This window comes from Penicillium brevicompactum (genome assembly GCF_028827555.1).
Source record: "Penicillium brevicompactum strain IBT 35665 chromosome Unknown utg000001l_segment0_segment0, whole genome shotgun sequence".
NCBI classification, from domain to species: Eukaryota; Fungi; Ascomycota; class Eurotiomycetes; order Eurotiales; family Aspergillaceae; genus Penicillium; species Penicillium brevicompactum.
This window is the reverse complement of record NW_026623203.1, coordinates 5,449,771-5,463,181: the sequence shown is the minus strand read 5'-3', so window position 1 is coordinate 5,463,181 and position 13,411 is coordinate 5,449,771. Positions and strand designations below refer to the sequence as shown.

Sequence of the window (13,411 nt, the reverse complement as noted above, 5' to 3'; positions counted from 1 at the left end):
TAGCGTAAGTGCGCTACTAGGTCGAAAGCGCTGGGGACACCTCATAATTGAGGTCTGTTAAAACCCATGTTTTCCTACTGCAAGTATTTGCAGCGACAATTTTCTGTCAGATACTCAGTGAGAGAAACGAGCAAGATTCATGTTGAAGAATAGGATGCTGAGTCGGTCAAGAAACGTTGGCTCACTGTTGAATCCTTCACATCCTCTTTAAATGTGGCTTTGTGAGAGATGCAATGACAGGCTCATATTTCTTGTTCTGATACCTCACCCGTGAGTAACTCAACGTTGAATCACCGAAAACCGCCTACAATTTCATCTCTCAAAATTATGGAATTTTTTCCCTAGCCTCGCTTTAGTGTGGTGTCGGTTGTGTTGAGCTGTGGTTTGTCCGACCAGACTGTGAAAATCGAGGTCACAGTAGGATGTGCTCGACCTGCCAACCCGTTGAAGCTTAGCCCGCCGAAAACTAACAAAACCTTTACCAAAATTTGACTGCATCAATTAACAGTTGGGGTAATCGTAATATCCACTACATAGTCGCCTGCGTCTGCACAGTCTATAAAACACGAAGCATCGATGAAAACGGTATTGTCCAGACCCGTGACTTTCTCTTGCGGACAAAATGGAGTCCTAAAACAGCTTGACAGGCCAGGAGAATGAAGCAGATCAACCACTCAGTGAATTGCCCATCCTTGGCGAGGAAGACAAATCACAGGAAAGTTCTGACCCAGTCCCATTGGTAAGTGAAATGATTCGGCTTCAAACGCTTTTGCTGACAATTGCAGCCCTCCCCTTCGCAGCAGGAAGCAGGAACAAGACACACCCTGGCGACCGAGCCATTTCAACCGATCCTGAAGGTTCTAGAAACCTCGAGCGCGACGATCCCAAATTCGCCTTTCCAGCAGCTCGACTTGTCGGACTCTATCGACGAATATGGTAGTCATGCGTGTCCAAGCATATCGATGGCAAGAAGCTAGAGCAGGATAAGCTTGTTTTGAAGGAGGCTGGTACGCACCTGAGGAAGAGAGGGACGGCCTTCAGCTTTGCCACGACAAGCAGCTATCCAGGCAGCGCTTATGAGGCACTGGAAATATCTCGTGAACGACTGACTGGCCTACTTGATGACTTGAACAACCCTCCCAGGCGTCTACTTTGGACGGCGAGATGGAGCGGTGTATTACTCATGGTCCTGAACGTCCAAACCCAGACCTTTTCGTCTAAGAATATTGACAGCGTCTGTAAATAATTATTGGTCTCACGTTGGGAAGCTGCTTCTTGGGCAGATTGGGAGGATGTGATTAGATAGGAAGAGTTTATTGCCAGGCATGTCTCTGCCTGATGTGAATTTGTCTATCTTACACAGTAATAAGCGAACAAGATAGGCGTACAGTAGTAGTAGTAGTATTAGTATTCATTTACACTGGCCCCTCGCCAAAGCGACATGCATTATACAACAAGTATATATCCGAGTATGCACAGTACAGTGGAATCATCCTTTCTTTTCCTTTTATTTATTCATTTATTTTTTTTTTTGGCTCCATAATCTTTTTGAATGTCGTGTTCATGGACCGCACAAATATGTAGTATGTGGGAATTGCTTTTTCTCTATGTCAACTTGTTCCCTCCCTTCCCTTTCCCTACTTGCCGCACGTCTGCCCGACCTGACAGCTCGTAAACCTTTGATATAAGTAGAAAAACTGGACCACCCAGAATTGTGCGATAACCTGTCTCCATCTTATGATGTCGCTGTCTCCGCGCCTTATATTGAATCTTCTACATCAACTTGCGGTTCGTTTTCCGCAGTCACCTGCCTCGACAAAGCTACGGTGCAGAGCTTTCCAAGAGGACCGTAATCTTTCAAGCGTAGCTCCTATAATCTCGTTAGGAGTTCTTCAATCATTTCAGAATTCGGTATGCCCCTACTTCATGCGATTCGTTTGAAAATTCAGGGGAGAAGACTATACTCTGGTACCGGTATAGAGTGTTAGGCGTTGTGGTTTCGTCTTTTTCTTCCCTGAAGAAATCCCTGTGAAGTATTCAATTTGTATCAGCTAGCTACTCTTCCGGTACACAGGTGCCATTCAAATGTCAATAAAAATGACTAGGCTCTTGTACTGCTAGAAATTCTATGCATAATCCACAAAGAATGGTGCCCCAAGCAAAAGACAAACAAAAGACAAAAACAGGAGAAAGAAAACAGGAAAGAAAAGACATCCCAGAAATGAATGAGAACTGTGACCTGATGGGACAAAAACAAAATTCGCTCGGACCTACCTCCGGAAACTGTTGCTCTGTTGAGTGGCGTGCACGGTGTCCTCCCCTTGTTGTTGAGGGCTGCCTGAAAATAGAGGTGGGAACGGGTTTGACTGGCTCACAGTGGAGTTGCTTAAACTACCAGATAAAGGCGCACCAAATGTGCCAGAGCTCGGGCTAGAATTTGAAGACGAACCAAATGACGGAGATTCAAATCCAGAAGTACTTCCGCCTCCAAACGAGGACCTGGAAGCAGAGCCAAAGCTAGATAAGCTACGAGGCTCAACATTCAGGTTCCGAGTCTTGCTAGTCGCGGGTTGCGAGATTTTTGGATTACCAAAAGGGCGCACCTTTCCGGCACTCGTGTTCACGGTAGACCCTGCTAGAGGAGATGAAGCTCTTAGCGATTCTGGCGCGAATATATTAAAACTGGCAGCTTGAGGGCCCAAAGACGGACTCGAAGCACCGGGGGCGGTGCGTTTGGCGGCTATTTATATCAGCTCATATTTCATAAATTGAAATATCATGGCTTGCTTACTCGATTTGGTCTGAGTGTCTGAGTTGACAAGACCATGTTGCGTAGTAGCCTTCCGGATATTGAATTTCCCCAATGTTCGCGAACCCGCTTGCAGCTTCTCCAACTCTCGGGTCAAGCGACCGCGCTCATCAACAATAGAGAAAGGTTCAGCCGCTAGTTCCTGAACGTGTTTGTCCTCCATATTATTGATTGTTTGACTTGTAAGGATGCTGCCGAGAGGACCAAGTAGGCAATTTTCAATTCCAAGTGTGGCAACATTGTCAATAAAAGTGATGATAGCAGTCTGTTGTTATTAGCACTTTTTCAAGTCGGCAGGTTAATGCCCAACTCATGCATTGAGACTGTAGCTCACATCGTAATACGCTTGCATTTGATCCACAATATCTGCTGCTGCAAACTGATTGCTAGTCGATTCTACCTCATTATTGGCTTGCCGAAGCTGCTCAATAGTAATGGACTTATCACCGGAACGAGATCCTGTTTGCCAGGCCAGTTCCAATTTATCAATTTGGCGATCACTCCTGGCTTTCTGAATCTTTGCGAGAAAGCTTTTGCTCAAAGGCAAAGGATGTCCACGTTTATTGTATGCGGTTAGCTCATCCAGCTTTGCCAACAGATCATCTTTCATCTTCTCCAGCTTTGGACCAAGAAGATTACCAAGCAAAAGGGAGTAGGTGTGGTCATTGGCGAGGTATTGTAAGAGGAGGCTGATGAAATCTCTGACACAATCCCAAGTCTTTGTCAAATGCTCTCGAGCGATTTTCTCCCATGGCTTGGATTGTTCGCGAAACAGCTTTCCCACCAAGAGTTGGTTGGCACTTCCTGGGAGTTCAATACCTCGATTGTGACGTGCCTGCCTGCTGACTTCACTTTCAACATCGGACCTGGTTCTGATAGTTGGTATTCCGATATTCGGTGCACTACTGTTCGTGTAGGGATTTCCAAACAGTGCCTGTGGGATTGCTTTACCATTGAACTCGCGGATGAACTGGCTGCACCCGACAGTTTCCATGGAATCGGCAAAATATTCGTTCAGCTGACGAACAATGGCACGGATACGTCGAATATCTTGATGGAGAGGGTTTGTTCCACTGTCTAGGCCACCAAAAAAGTCATCTTTGTACATTCCATCCAATGCTTGGCCGGTAATGCGCTCGAAGTTGCTGCTGATATTGAGTAGAAATCCTTTCTGTTGCTGGAGTGTACTTCGAGGTGGTCCCAGCTTTGCCAGTCTCGACCGCCGGTCAAGCACCTTTTCATTGATATCAGTGATGAGAGCAGGAAGATTCCGCTGAATGTGCTTCAATAAAACGGTGCTGAGTCGATGTCGCAGGCTACCAACTCCCATAGATGATCCAGGAACAGAGACCCATTTGCCCTCGGTGAAGAATTTCCTCTCCTCCTTGTCTCTCTCGTCATCTGATATGTCAGGTCTTGTCGAGGACCTGTTTCGCAATGCATGCCACCCTAGCTGCAAGGGGACTTTTTCGTTTCTCAAAACTTGCAACCAAGATTCTTCCTCGTCTGAATAAGTCTCAAGTCTGTCAGGCTGAGTGACAATTCCCAAAGTCCGTTCTCGGGAGGGGTCGAATCTTACGGCCAGACTCAAAACCCCTTGGTTGTGAAGGTCGTTATTTGCCCCGACCACGGCAAGAATGATGCTGCGATCATTCGCCATATACCGTTCGGTGATATTTCGAACGATTTTAATTCCCTGTTCCCCTTGAGCCGTGCTGCTCGAATTGTAGAGACCAGGTAGATCGACAAGCGTCAGTTCCGGTTTATCGGGCCCGAATACCTCGACTTTCAGAACGTCTTCGCTGAAATCCTGTCCGCTGTTGATCCCCATGAATTCTTTGGCTTGGTCAATGAGGTATTGGAATTGATCGGCATTGGTAATCTCAGCTGGTACAAATCTTTTGGCCTTCTCAAGATTCCCCTTTCTCGCCTGAGACGGCCCAGGCTCAATGGCGACCTTGAATCGGACTTTTGGATGCCGGCGCAGAACGACTTCCGTTGCAAATCGAGTGCACATATTCGCCTTCATCGGGAAACGCACACGAGATATGGCTTCAAGAACAGAGCTTTTACCGCTGGATTGATCTCCACAGACGATAAGTTGCGGCAACCCAACAAGTGTTCCGACCCCGAGTGTGCGAAGTTCGTCAATTTTGTCAAGAAGAGGACCCTGCTCCGTCTGCAGTTCTTTCAGGACGCTATCGATCTCGGCAGAGTCAGACATGATGGCGTTGATGTTCTTACCGGACAACTAGGATTAACAAACGCTTGCGGCTTGAAAAGAAAGACAGAGAGGACGGGGATCCTATTTCAACCCACTAACCCCTTCAATTGGGGGCCAAAAAGCAAGGGGTCCGAGCGCGATACATGGCTGTGGGAATTCCGATCAGGCAGTACATGCCATTCAACGCGACAGGAGGGAAGAAATGGCTTGGAGGCAGATCGTTATTGTAATGAAAGGTTCGGAATGGGCCGGCAGCTCCTGGACCTTTATTTAGGTAGTGATCTCCGTGTGCCTATTTTGAGTTTCGGAGAGCTCGGAATGAAGAACGGCTCCCCTTTGTATCATCCAAGAGTGTAATGTCTCCGCATCCAAAGCAAACCCCATCCCAACATTATCAACATTAACCCAACATGGAGTCCACAGATGTCAGAGATATACTGAGCCTAATTCATCAATTTATGATCCTATTATGGATGCAGTATGCATAATAGCTAATATGAGACGGCTTAAAACCTATCCAGGATCTCATTAAAGGGGATGGTAAGCGTCACGCATAGCGATGCAGCCTCACACTCGTTCACAGGTAGGAAATTTGTTTTTCTTCGGCATTGGAACTAATTTCTTCCGTAAAGGCAGCAGGGGTAGTAGCTTTGCTGTTTTTTGCCGCCTTTTTCACAAAGATAGGGAGGGATTGACAACAAAGCTCTTCGGATTCCCCGAAGACAACCAACATTTACATTGATCTATAACTCATAGGCTCTTCCTTACCCGGCCCATATACTTGCCACCAAACTTCAACTTTTTTCGAAAGTGGGTACTTGGTCGCGCACCTCATTAGCAACTCAAGAAGTGACAATGCTCTTGAGAGACTCAGGACGAACAGCGTCACCATCGGGGCAAGAAAACAGAAATTCTAAGGGATTCCTCGGATTATGCGCTTTCTGGGTAGGATAAAATCTTGGACGTTAGACTCGAACGGGGTTTTACAACTTTTTAATCGACCTTTGACCCTTCAACTTCACCAAATATAGTATGGGGGGATTCCCACCTTGATTGCCAAGAAGTAAAGGAAACTCCGAAATGCCACTAAATCCACGAGCAAGGCCGACTTGGAGGCATATATAATCCATAATATTCAGGAGTACAGGCTGTCAAGCGCACTTTCGATTTTACCCTGGGTGCTAAGAAGGCACCATGCGAGAGAGAAATACGATCACGCAGCTGTACGTTGCAAGCTCCGCATGGAGATACATTGGTTGGAGGGGTTTTCGCGCGAGCGGGGCCTGCATTAGGGGCTAGTAAGGTAGTGTGTTTCATCCAATTCTGAGCCGAAATTACAGTGGGGAAACCTGCGGAAGAATCCCCCAGCACTGAACGTTACATTTCAAACTCGAAGAACGCAACCAAATACACCAAGTATGCGCGTTGGCTGTATTTTGTAACATCAAGCTGGGTGGCTATGTACTTCGCCCTCCCACCCTCAAGATAAATCGCCCCCAATAAATGACCGGGTGATTTGCGTGTAGAAAGTCGCTTTCACCCTCCTTTCTGAAATATATTCATACTTGCCATTTGACCGACAAAGAAAGATACAAGATATCTCAGGTCGACGAAATCCCCTCTTGGGACAATGTGATCTAGGGGGATGCGGCTAGAGCGATTATGGATAATATTCGTTTATTGAACGGTGGACTTTCCGAGCAAGATTGGGCCAATTTGAGTGATGTAGGAAAGAAATCCTACATCAACCTTCAGTTACTGGCAGGCAACGGGATTATTCATGTGGCGAAAGATTTATACGACACTGACGCTCGATTTATTTTCGACTTGATCCGGAGCGCGGATGACAACAAGTATGATAAAGGACCAATCGAATTTTCTTCAATTTCACACTGCATGGTGATAGAATTGTTAGGGCAGCCCCCTGGGGGTGTTCTGATACGATATGGATACGAGTGAGGAATGTGAGATGTGCCTGATATGGGTATGATGGTATTCAGACTAATCGCTGGTCCTCCAAAGTGGATCCAGTCCCTCATTTCTTAGGGGATCCCCTCGTACTTATGCAAGCAGGTAAGCGAGGTGATGTATCAACAGACAGCTCCGGGGGTGCATAGGCACTTCCTCCACATTTCCGAGACCTCATTGTATGGTTGGCGTAACAGTGACATTATAATTACGGGTTCAGAAAACCATGCAGAATGGGTTGAAATTCTCTGCTGAACTTGTTCTTGAACTAGCTCCTATGTCCTGGCGCCATATAGAGCTCTTCTTCGATGGTGTAGGCCTTCGTGGATGCTTTGTTAGTGACTCAAGTTTCAAGTTTGCAGTGCGTCCCGAAACTGGCACTACACTTAGAAATGAAAGATCTCGGTATTGGTCTTCCAGTACATTTGCGAAAAAAAAATCCACATACATACGTGTCACGCTGACAATAGGATACGTATTGGTTCCCAGAGATGCAGTGGGCACAAGTACCAGAATAAGTCAATGAGGCCATTGCACAGTACCTGAGATTTGTATTGTACTTCTATGTAACTCTGATATCAAATCTAAGGGGCTCATTCAAGCTGATTCAACAGTTAATGTCTTGGGAACCAGGAGCAGCGGGTGTTGATTGAAATAATTATCCTTCCCGCCTCAATCGACAATACGATATAGTTAGAAGCTTTCCTAAGAAAACAGCGGTATTCCCTAGAATAGAGGCCTTGCAAGTCTCAGCAAAATAAATCATATTTTAAAGTCTCGCTTCATCGTCGCAACCGCTGCATCATGCGTGTTATCGTCTAGCTCCCCAGTTCAACCAGCTTGGTTCTGAGTTCATCGATGGTGGCCTCGCATGTGCGCACTTTGGTTTCATATGTTGCCATTTTAATATTGACTAAATGTTTTAGTTGCAATTCTGTGGAAGCTTTAATCTCAATATTCGCAGATTTCAAAAGATCCAGAATTTCAGTTAAAAGTGGTTGATCCGGGACGCCCACGTGGTCAAAAACACGTTTCGGTGTTGGTGTTGTAATTGAAGATTCAAGTGTTAGAGATTCACATCGTCTCTGAGCATCATGCCCGGATACCGGAGTAAGGAGGGCTGGGGTTCGTCTTCGATTGTGTTGAGGGGTTCGTGGTTCAGACCTCGACGCCTTTGCTGCTTGTTCGTCCTTTTCCCAAAGAAAAAAACTTGCAATCGCTGGTATTGGGACACCGCAGGACTAATGCCGTTATTAAAGATTGTTCTCATAGGCCCCATTACTCACTTACATTTATCGCCCCTGGTTGGGTCCTTTTTTGAGGTGAAACGGCTGGCTAGGTCGCCACAGCCACAATATCACTCGTTCTCTTTGAATTCCCCCATTTCATATCGCGAGACTTGAAACTTATCCTGGGCCATTTGAGTGTTTCTTTTATCAACTGATAGCGAATGAGGATTTTTTTAATGTAAGCCCAAGAGGATAAAGCGATGATACGTGGGTGCAGTAGGCGACTAGTGCATTTAAATATGAAGATATCCCGCTTTGACTCATGATGCAAGTGACCCAACCCGCATATTACGTGGCACGAATGATTGTGCCGCGTATAGTAAAGCAGAGTAATCTTTGGTGCCACACGCAAACACCAGATCTGAATTGTATCACAGCACTCCTCGATGTCATTGATAAGAACATTTAGCCATGACTTGCTCCTCTATCAATACTATCGAGGAGGAGGAGGAGGAGGAGGAGGAGGAGGAGGTAGAAATAAAATAAAAGGGCCCAGAGAGCGTGTTTTGTGTTGTATTTGGTACAGTAAGAACAACGAACGTCAGATGGGATTCATATGATGCGAATATGATTTTTGTCTGAATAATCTAGGAGGCGGATTTGCTTGATCGACCCCTATGCCATAACTTGACCATCTCTATTAGGCTTGGTTTTAACACTGCCAAAACACCTGTATTATAAGACGTACTCAAGACGGGAGGTTATTTTTTTTTGCAACCAGAAGAAGCCTGTACAATCCACAATGCAGGCGTAGACTATGTCAGAGGTAAGCCGATGCTAGATGGGTTATGTTCATTCTGCTTCTTCGGCCATTTTAGATTTGCTGACCGACTGGTTTTCTACCATGTCGCGGATGAGGTGCGTTTTGGATGGCAGAAATCTCGTGGCCGTTTTGAGAGGTCAATTGTGACATGCAAGAGAGATAGACGAGTGAAAATGCCTCCGGCTTGGAGTAGGCGGTATGGCAGATGATTACCACTGTATGGCCTTGACGAGTAGGATACACATAGACCTCGCCAAAACCGTGGGTTGGGATTCGACCCTTGACCCAAAACCCGCCTGAATACCTGATATATATATCATATTACATACCTTCCTATGAGTGACTGTCTGTGTCGAACTGAGGGGTGGTATTTTACCACTAAGGACAGGATTCTTCATCAAGTACCCATTCTGTCTTTGTCTCTGTATGGTAAACGGAGTACGCTCGGCATACCAGCGTAGTAACACGCTAGGAACGACTCCTGAGATCTGATAACACTTCAACAGCAAGATCCAGACAGAACAACAATCAATGCATCTCAATGGGACACCTCAATACTAGCACATACCAGTATCCGTCAATCCGACATATTATTCAATCAGCAAGGACAGGCTTATATTTCTTGTTCTGATACCTCACCTGTGAGTGACTCAACGTTGAATCACCGAAAAGCGCCTACATTTTCATCCCGAGGAGTACGGATTTTTTTCCCCTTAACCTCGCTTTAATGTGGTGTTGGTTGTGTAGAACTATGGGTCTGACCGTCTACACTTCAGAAAGCGAGGTCACGGTCGGTCAACCCGTTGAAGCTTGGCCATACATAGTTGTCAACACTCAATTTCCGAACTTGCGACCATGAAGACGCACCAAAAGAAAAATTTGTTGTTTTATTTGAAAATTTTTTAATGACTACAAGTTCTAAAATATGCCATTTGTTCGGATTTCTGAGGCGTTCAACGAGAAGGAAAGAGGTGTCTGGTTAAAATATATATCTTCAACAAGCGTTCATTTGGCCCTCAACATCGTGAGGTTTGATTAGTTTCCCCGACCGACTATCCATATTGTTGAATACACTGTCAACAGCCCACCAAAAACTAACCAAATTTCTACCAAAATCTGACTGCATCGATAAACAGCTGTGGTAATCGTAAAATCCACTACATAGTCACCTGCGTCTGCGCAGTCTATAAGAGACACTAAGGATCGATGGAATTGTATTAACCAGACCCGTGACTTTTTCCTGCAGACAAAATGGATGCCCCGAACAGCTCGCCACACCAGGAAAAAGAAGGAGATCAGCATCCCAGTGAATTGCCCATCCTTGATGAGAAAGACAAACCACAGGAAAATTCTGACCATGTCCCATTGGTAAGTGAAACGGTTCGGCTTTAAACGCTTTTTCTGACCATTGCAGCCCTCTGTTTCGCAGCAGGAAGCAGAAACAAGACACACCCTGGCGACCGAGCCATTTCAACCGATCTTATAGGTTCTTGCAGACCTCGAGCGCGACGATCCCAAGTTCGCCTTTCCAGCAGCTCGACTTGTCGGACTCTATCGACGCCTATGGGAGTCGTGCGTGTTGAAGCACATCGACGGCCAGAAGCTAGAGCAGGATAACCTGGATGTGAAGGAAGCCGGCGCGCACCTGAGAAAAGAGAGAGATGGTCTTCAGGCTCGCCACGACAAACAACTGTCCCGGCTGCGCTTTTTTGAGCAGGCACTGAATTCGTCTCGAGAACGACTGACTAGCGTACTTGATGACTGGAACCACCCTTCCAGGCTCAGTCTCGCAAGGTCCTCGAATGACGCAAGAAAAGGGTGAAGGACAGTCTATTCGAGGCGATGGCCCCTATTTCAGCTTAGAAATACTAAAGTTGACTTTTCAAATCAAGTAGAACTACTGCTTGGAAAGCATCTTCTATTTCTAAGTATGCAAAATTTAGTGCATGGAATAGCCTCCCAATTGATTTATGCCACTGGAAAATGTTGAATAACAACGCATTTTATGGGCCAATCTCACTTGTAATTACCCAGTATGTTATCCACAAAAGACCTTCGATCAAGGGATACCTTCCTGGGTAGCGCAACTAGCGAAGAAAGTGTCAAGTGAGTGGGATGTGGTAGGGGTTCCATGCGTGGCCAAAGGGACAGTCGGAAGCTAGTGCCTATTGCACCAAACTCAGACCGGGCGATCGTGTCTAGCAAGTGTCCGCGTACCCGAAGGAGATTCCACGTGGTCGTCTCAACTCGGGGCAGGAAGAACAGATGCTCTCCTGTACTCTCGCCAGATTTCCGGTCAAAGCGGGCTAGTCGGAACTCTACCCAATGCACTTCGTTAGGGAAAGCGAAAGCTGACACGTAGAGGAACAAGTCGCTAGCCTGGGTAGCCATGGACAGAGGGTCTGGACCAGTCCACTTGAAGACTGACAGCTTGTCGTAAGTGGGATGAAAAAGGCATTCGATCAAGGAAGACCCTGAAGTCTCATATCCTGAAGGCTCACCCGCATCCGAGAAAATCTGCCGAGAATTGTCGGATTCGGTGGCGAGACAGGGAGGTGGTGTCGGTATGCCAGAGTACTCATGCCAGATGGCGTGGAGGTCGAGTTCCAAATCACAGTCTGCCAACATTAGCACAAAACAACCATTGAAGCAACGGGTACAGACCATTTTTGTTTGATTCGTGCATTTTGGTTCAAGGCTCGCCGTCAAAGGTGGGTGGGAAAATACTTGAGTGTAGAAAGTAACAATTTGGCAAGGGCTAGGAGCAGCAGAATGCCGCAGGCTAGGCAGATTATTTAGTTATCTTGATCACGCAAGTTTATCGGAAATTAGGAGGACTTGATGGCCAGATGCTCACATGTTGAAAACCAAACGCTTGGTCTATTAACAGCCATGAAACGTTGACACCCCGTCACCAAACCCAATGGAACTTCACCGGTGGTTGTTTGGGCCATTAAGAAAGGGATGATATTCAGGACAGAGGGTGAATAGATAGCAGAGCTATGCAGGTGTCATTGTCGCCCACGAGCGCTGAACAACAATGAGACTTAATCAATGCCTATCAGCATGGCAGGATTGAGTCTCGCTCGCTTGCAATGATGAAACCACGCCATTACAAAGGGCTTGAACTGCCCGCTTTTGATCCCAGAGTATCAATGCCTGCTCATCGCAGAGCTGTAGAAGTATGTCGCTGTCGCTTGCTAGCCACTCATTTGACTCTTGAAGCTGTCGCTGCTCTTCCTCGAGTCGTATCTTCTCGGCGGATTTGACGACGTACCATTCCCACAGGCAGAAGTAGAGGTCGAGCAGTTTGAGGGTTGGTGTAGCCAGGGCATCGTTGTAGTTTATAAGTTTCATGAACTCCGCCGCAAGGGAACCGGGTTTGCGCACTGAAACCTATGCCGTATTAGTGATCTCGTTCGTTTGCAATCGAAGAGGGCCTGACTAACCTCAGCTTCGATGGTTGCACCATCCGAAGATTGCTGTTGGTGGCTTTGCGCCTCGCTCTCATATTCTGCATCGTGGGAGATCCGACGCTGTCTCTTGGCCGGTCGGTCACACGAGGAAAGCGAAGTGGGAGGGTCCATCGCAGCCTTTGGAATGAAATACAAAGTGCATTGTACTCGAGGGCCTTTTATAGCCCAGCAGTCACCCTAAGGCTGCTGTCATTGCCACCCATGACCGTCTCGGCCTGAATTCGACCACCCTGAAAAGTGACTGAACGGTTAGATCAACGTTTACCTCAACTGTTCACGCTCGAACTAACCTAACGCTTACCTCGACTTACTCAATTTAATGTGAAAATGGACGCAAGATTTGATCTAGAAAAAAAGAGTTGCAGGGGCACTTGATTATAGCCTGCAAGTCCAGTTTTGATGATTGGATGGTGTAAACAGGTAGGCTTCGGTGGAGCTGAACGTGGCATTACTGTGAATAATTTGTTCAGCGGGAGATACACATATTGTTTCTGACACTTTTTGGCAAGTGATGCCAAGAGAAACATTCTGGTATTGCATCATGACAGGTCTATATGTCGCTAACTGTACAGACCACCAAAATTTATCCTCGGAGACCGCCTCAACAATGTTTGATGAGAGTTGTCGGCTTCCATTCTGTTCTGAATAGCCCTCTTGAGGCAGCTATCTCCTGCTAGCTCAAGTGATCTCTTCAAACTGAATCTTTGGAGTCTGATGTTTGCCAAAAGAGCATTAACAATCGAGATCTGACCACCCTTGACTGCCAACATCAACGGATCCTCGAAATATTCATTCCGGAGGTTGACATCAATTTGGTGATGGGATAATAGTGCCTGGACCATCTCCAAGTCACCACCACGGGCCGCAATGCAGAGTGCAGTG

The 13,411-nt window shown here is 46.5% G+C and overlaps 1 protein-coding gene across 1 annotated transcript; it reads right to left on the bottom strand.

Annotated features, from left to right (window-relative positions):
• Positions 1 to 2,270: 2,270 nt before the first annotated feature.
• Positions 2,271 to 5,033, bottom strand: N7506_001815 (dynamin family protein; the record flags this gene model as incomplete). Its single annotated transcript, XM_056951111.1, has 3 exons — positions 2,271 to 2,740; positions 2,792 to 3,074; positions 3,144 to 5,033. 3 exons carry the CDS (start codon positions 5,031 to 5,033, stop codon positions 2,271 to 2,273), a joined length of 2,643 nt encoding a protein of 880 aa, XP_056817026.1.
• Between the last annotated feature and the right edge of the window lie 8,378 nt (positions 5,034 to 13,411).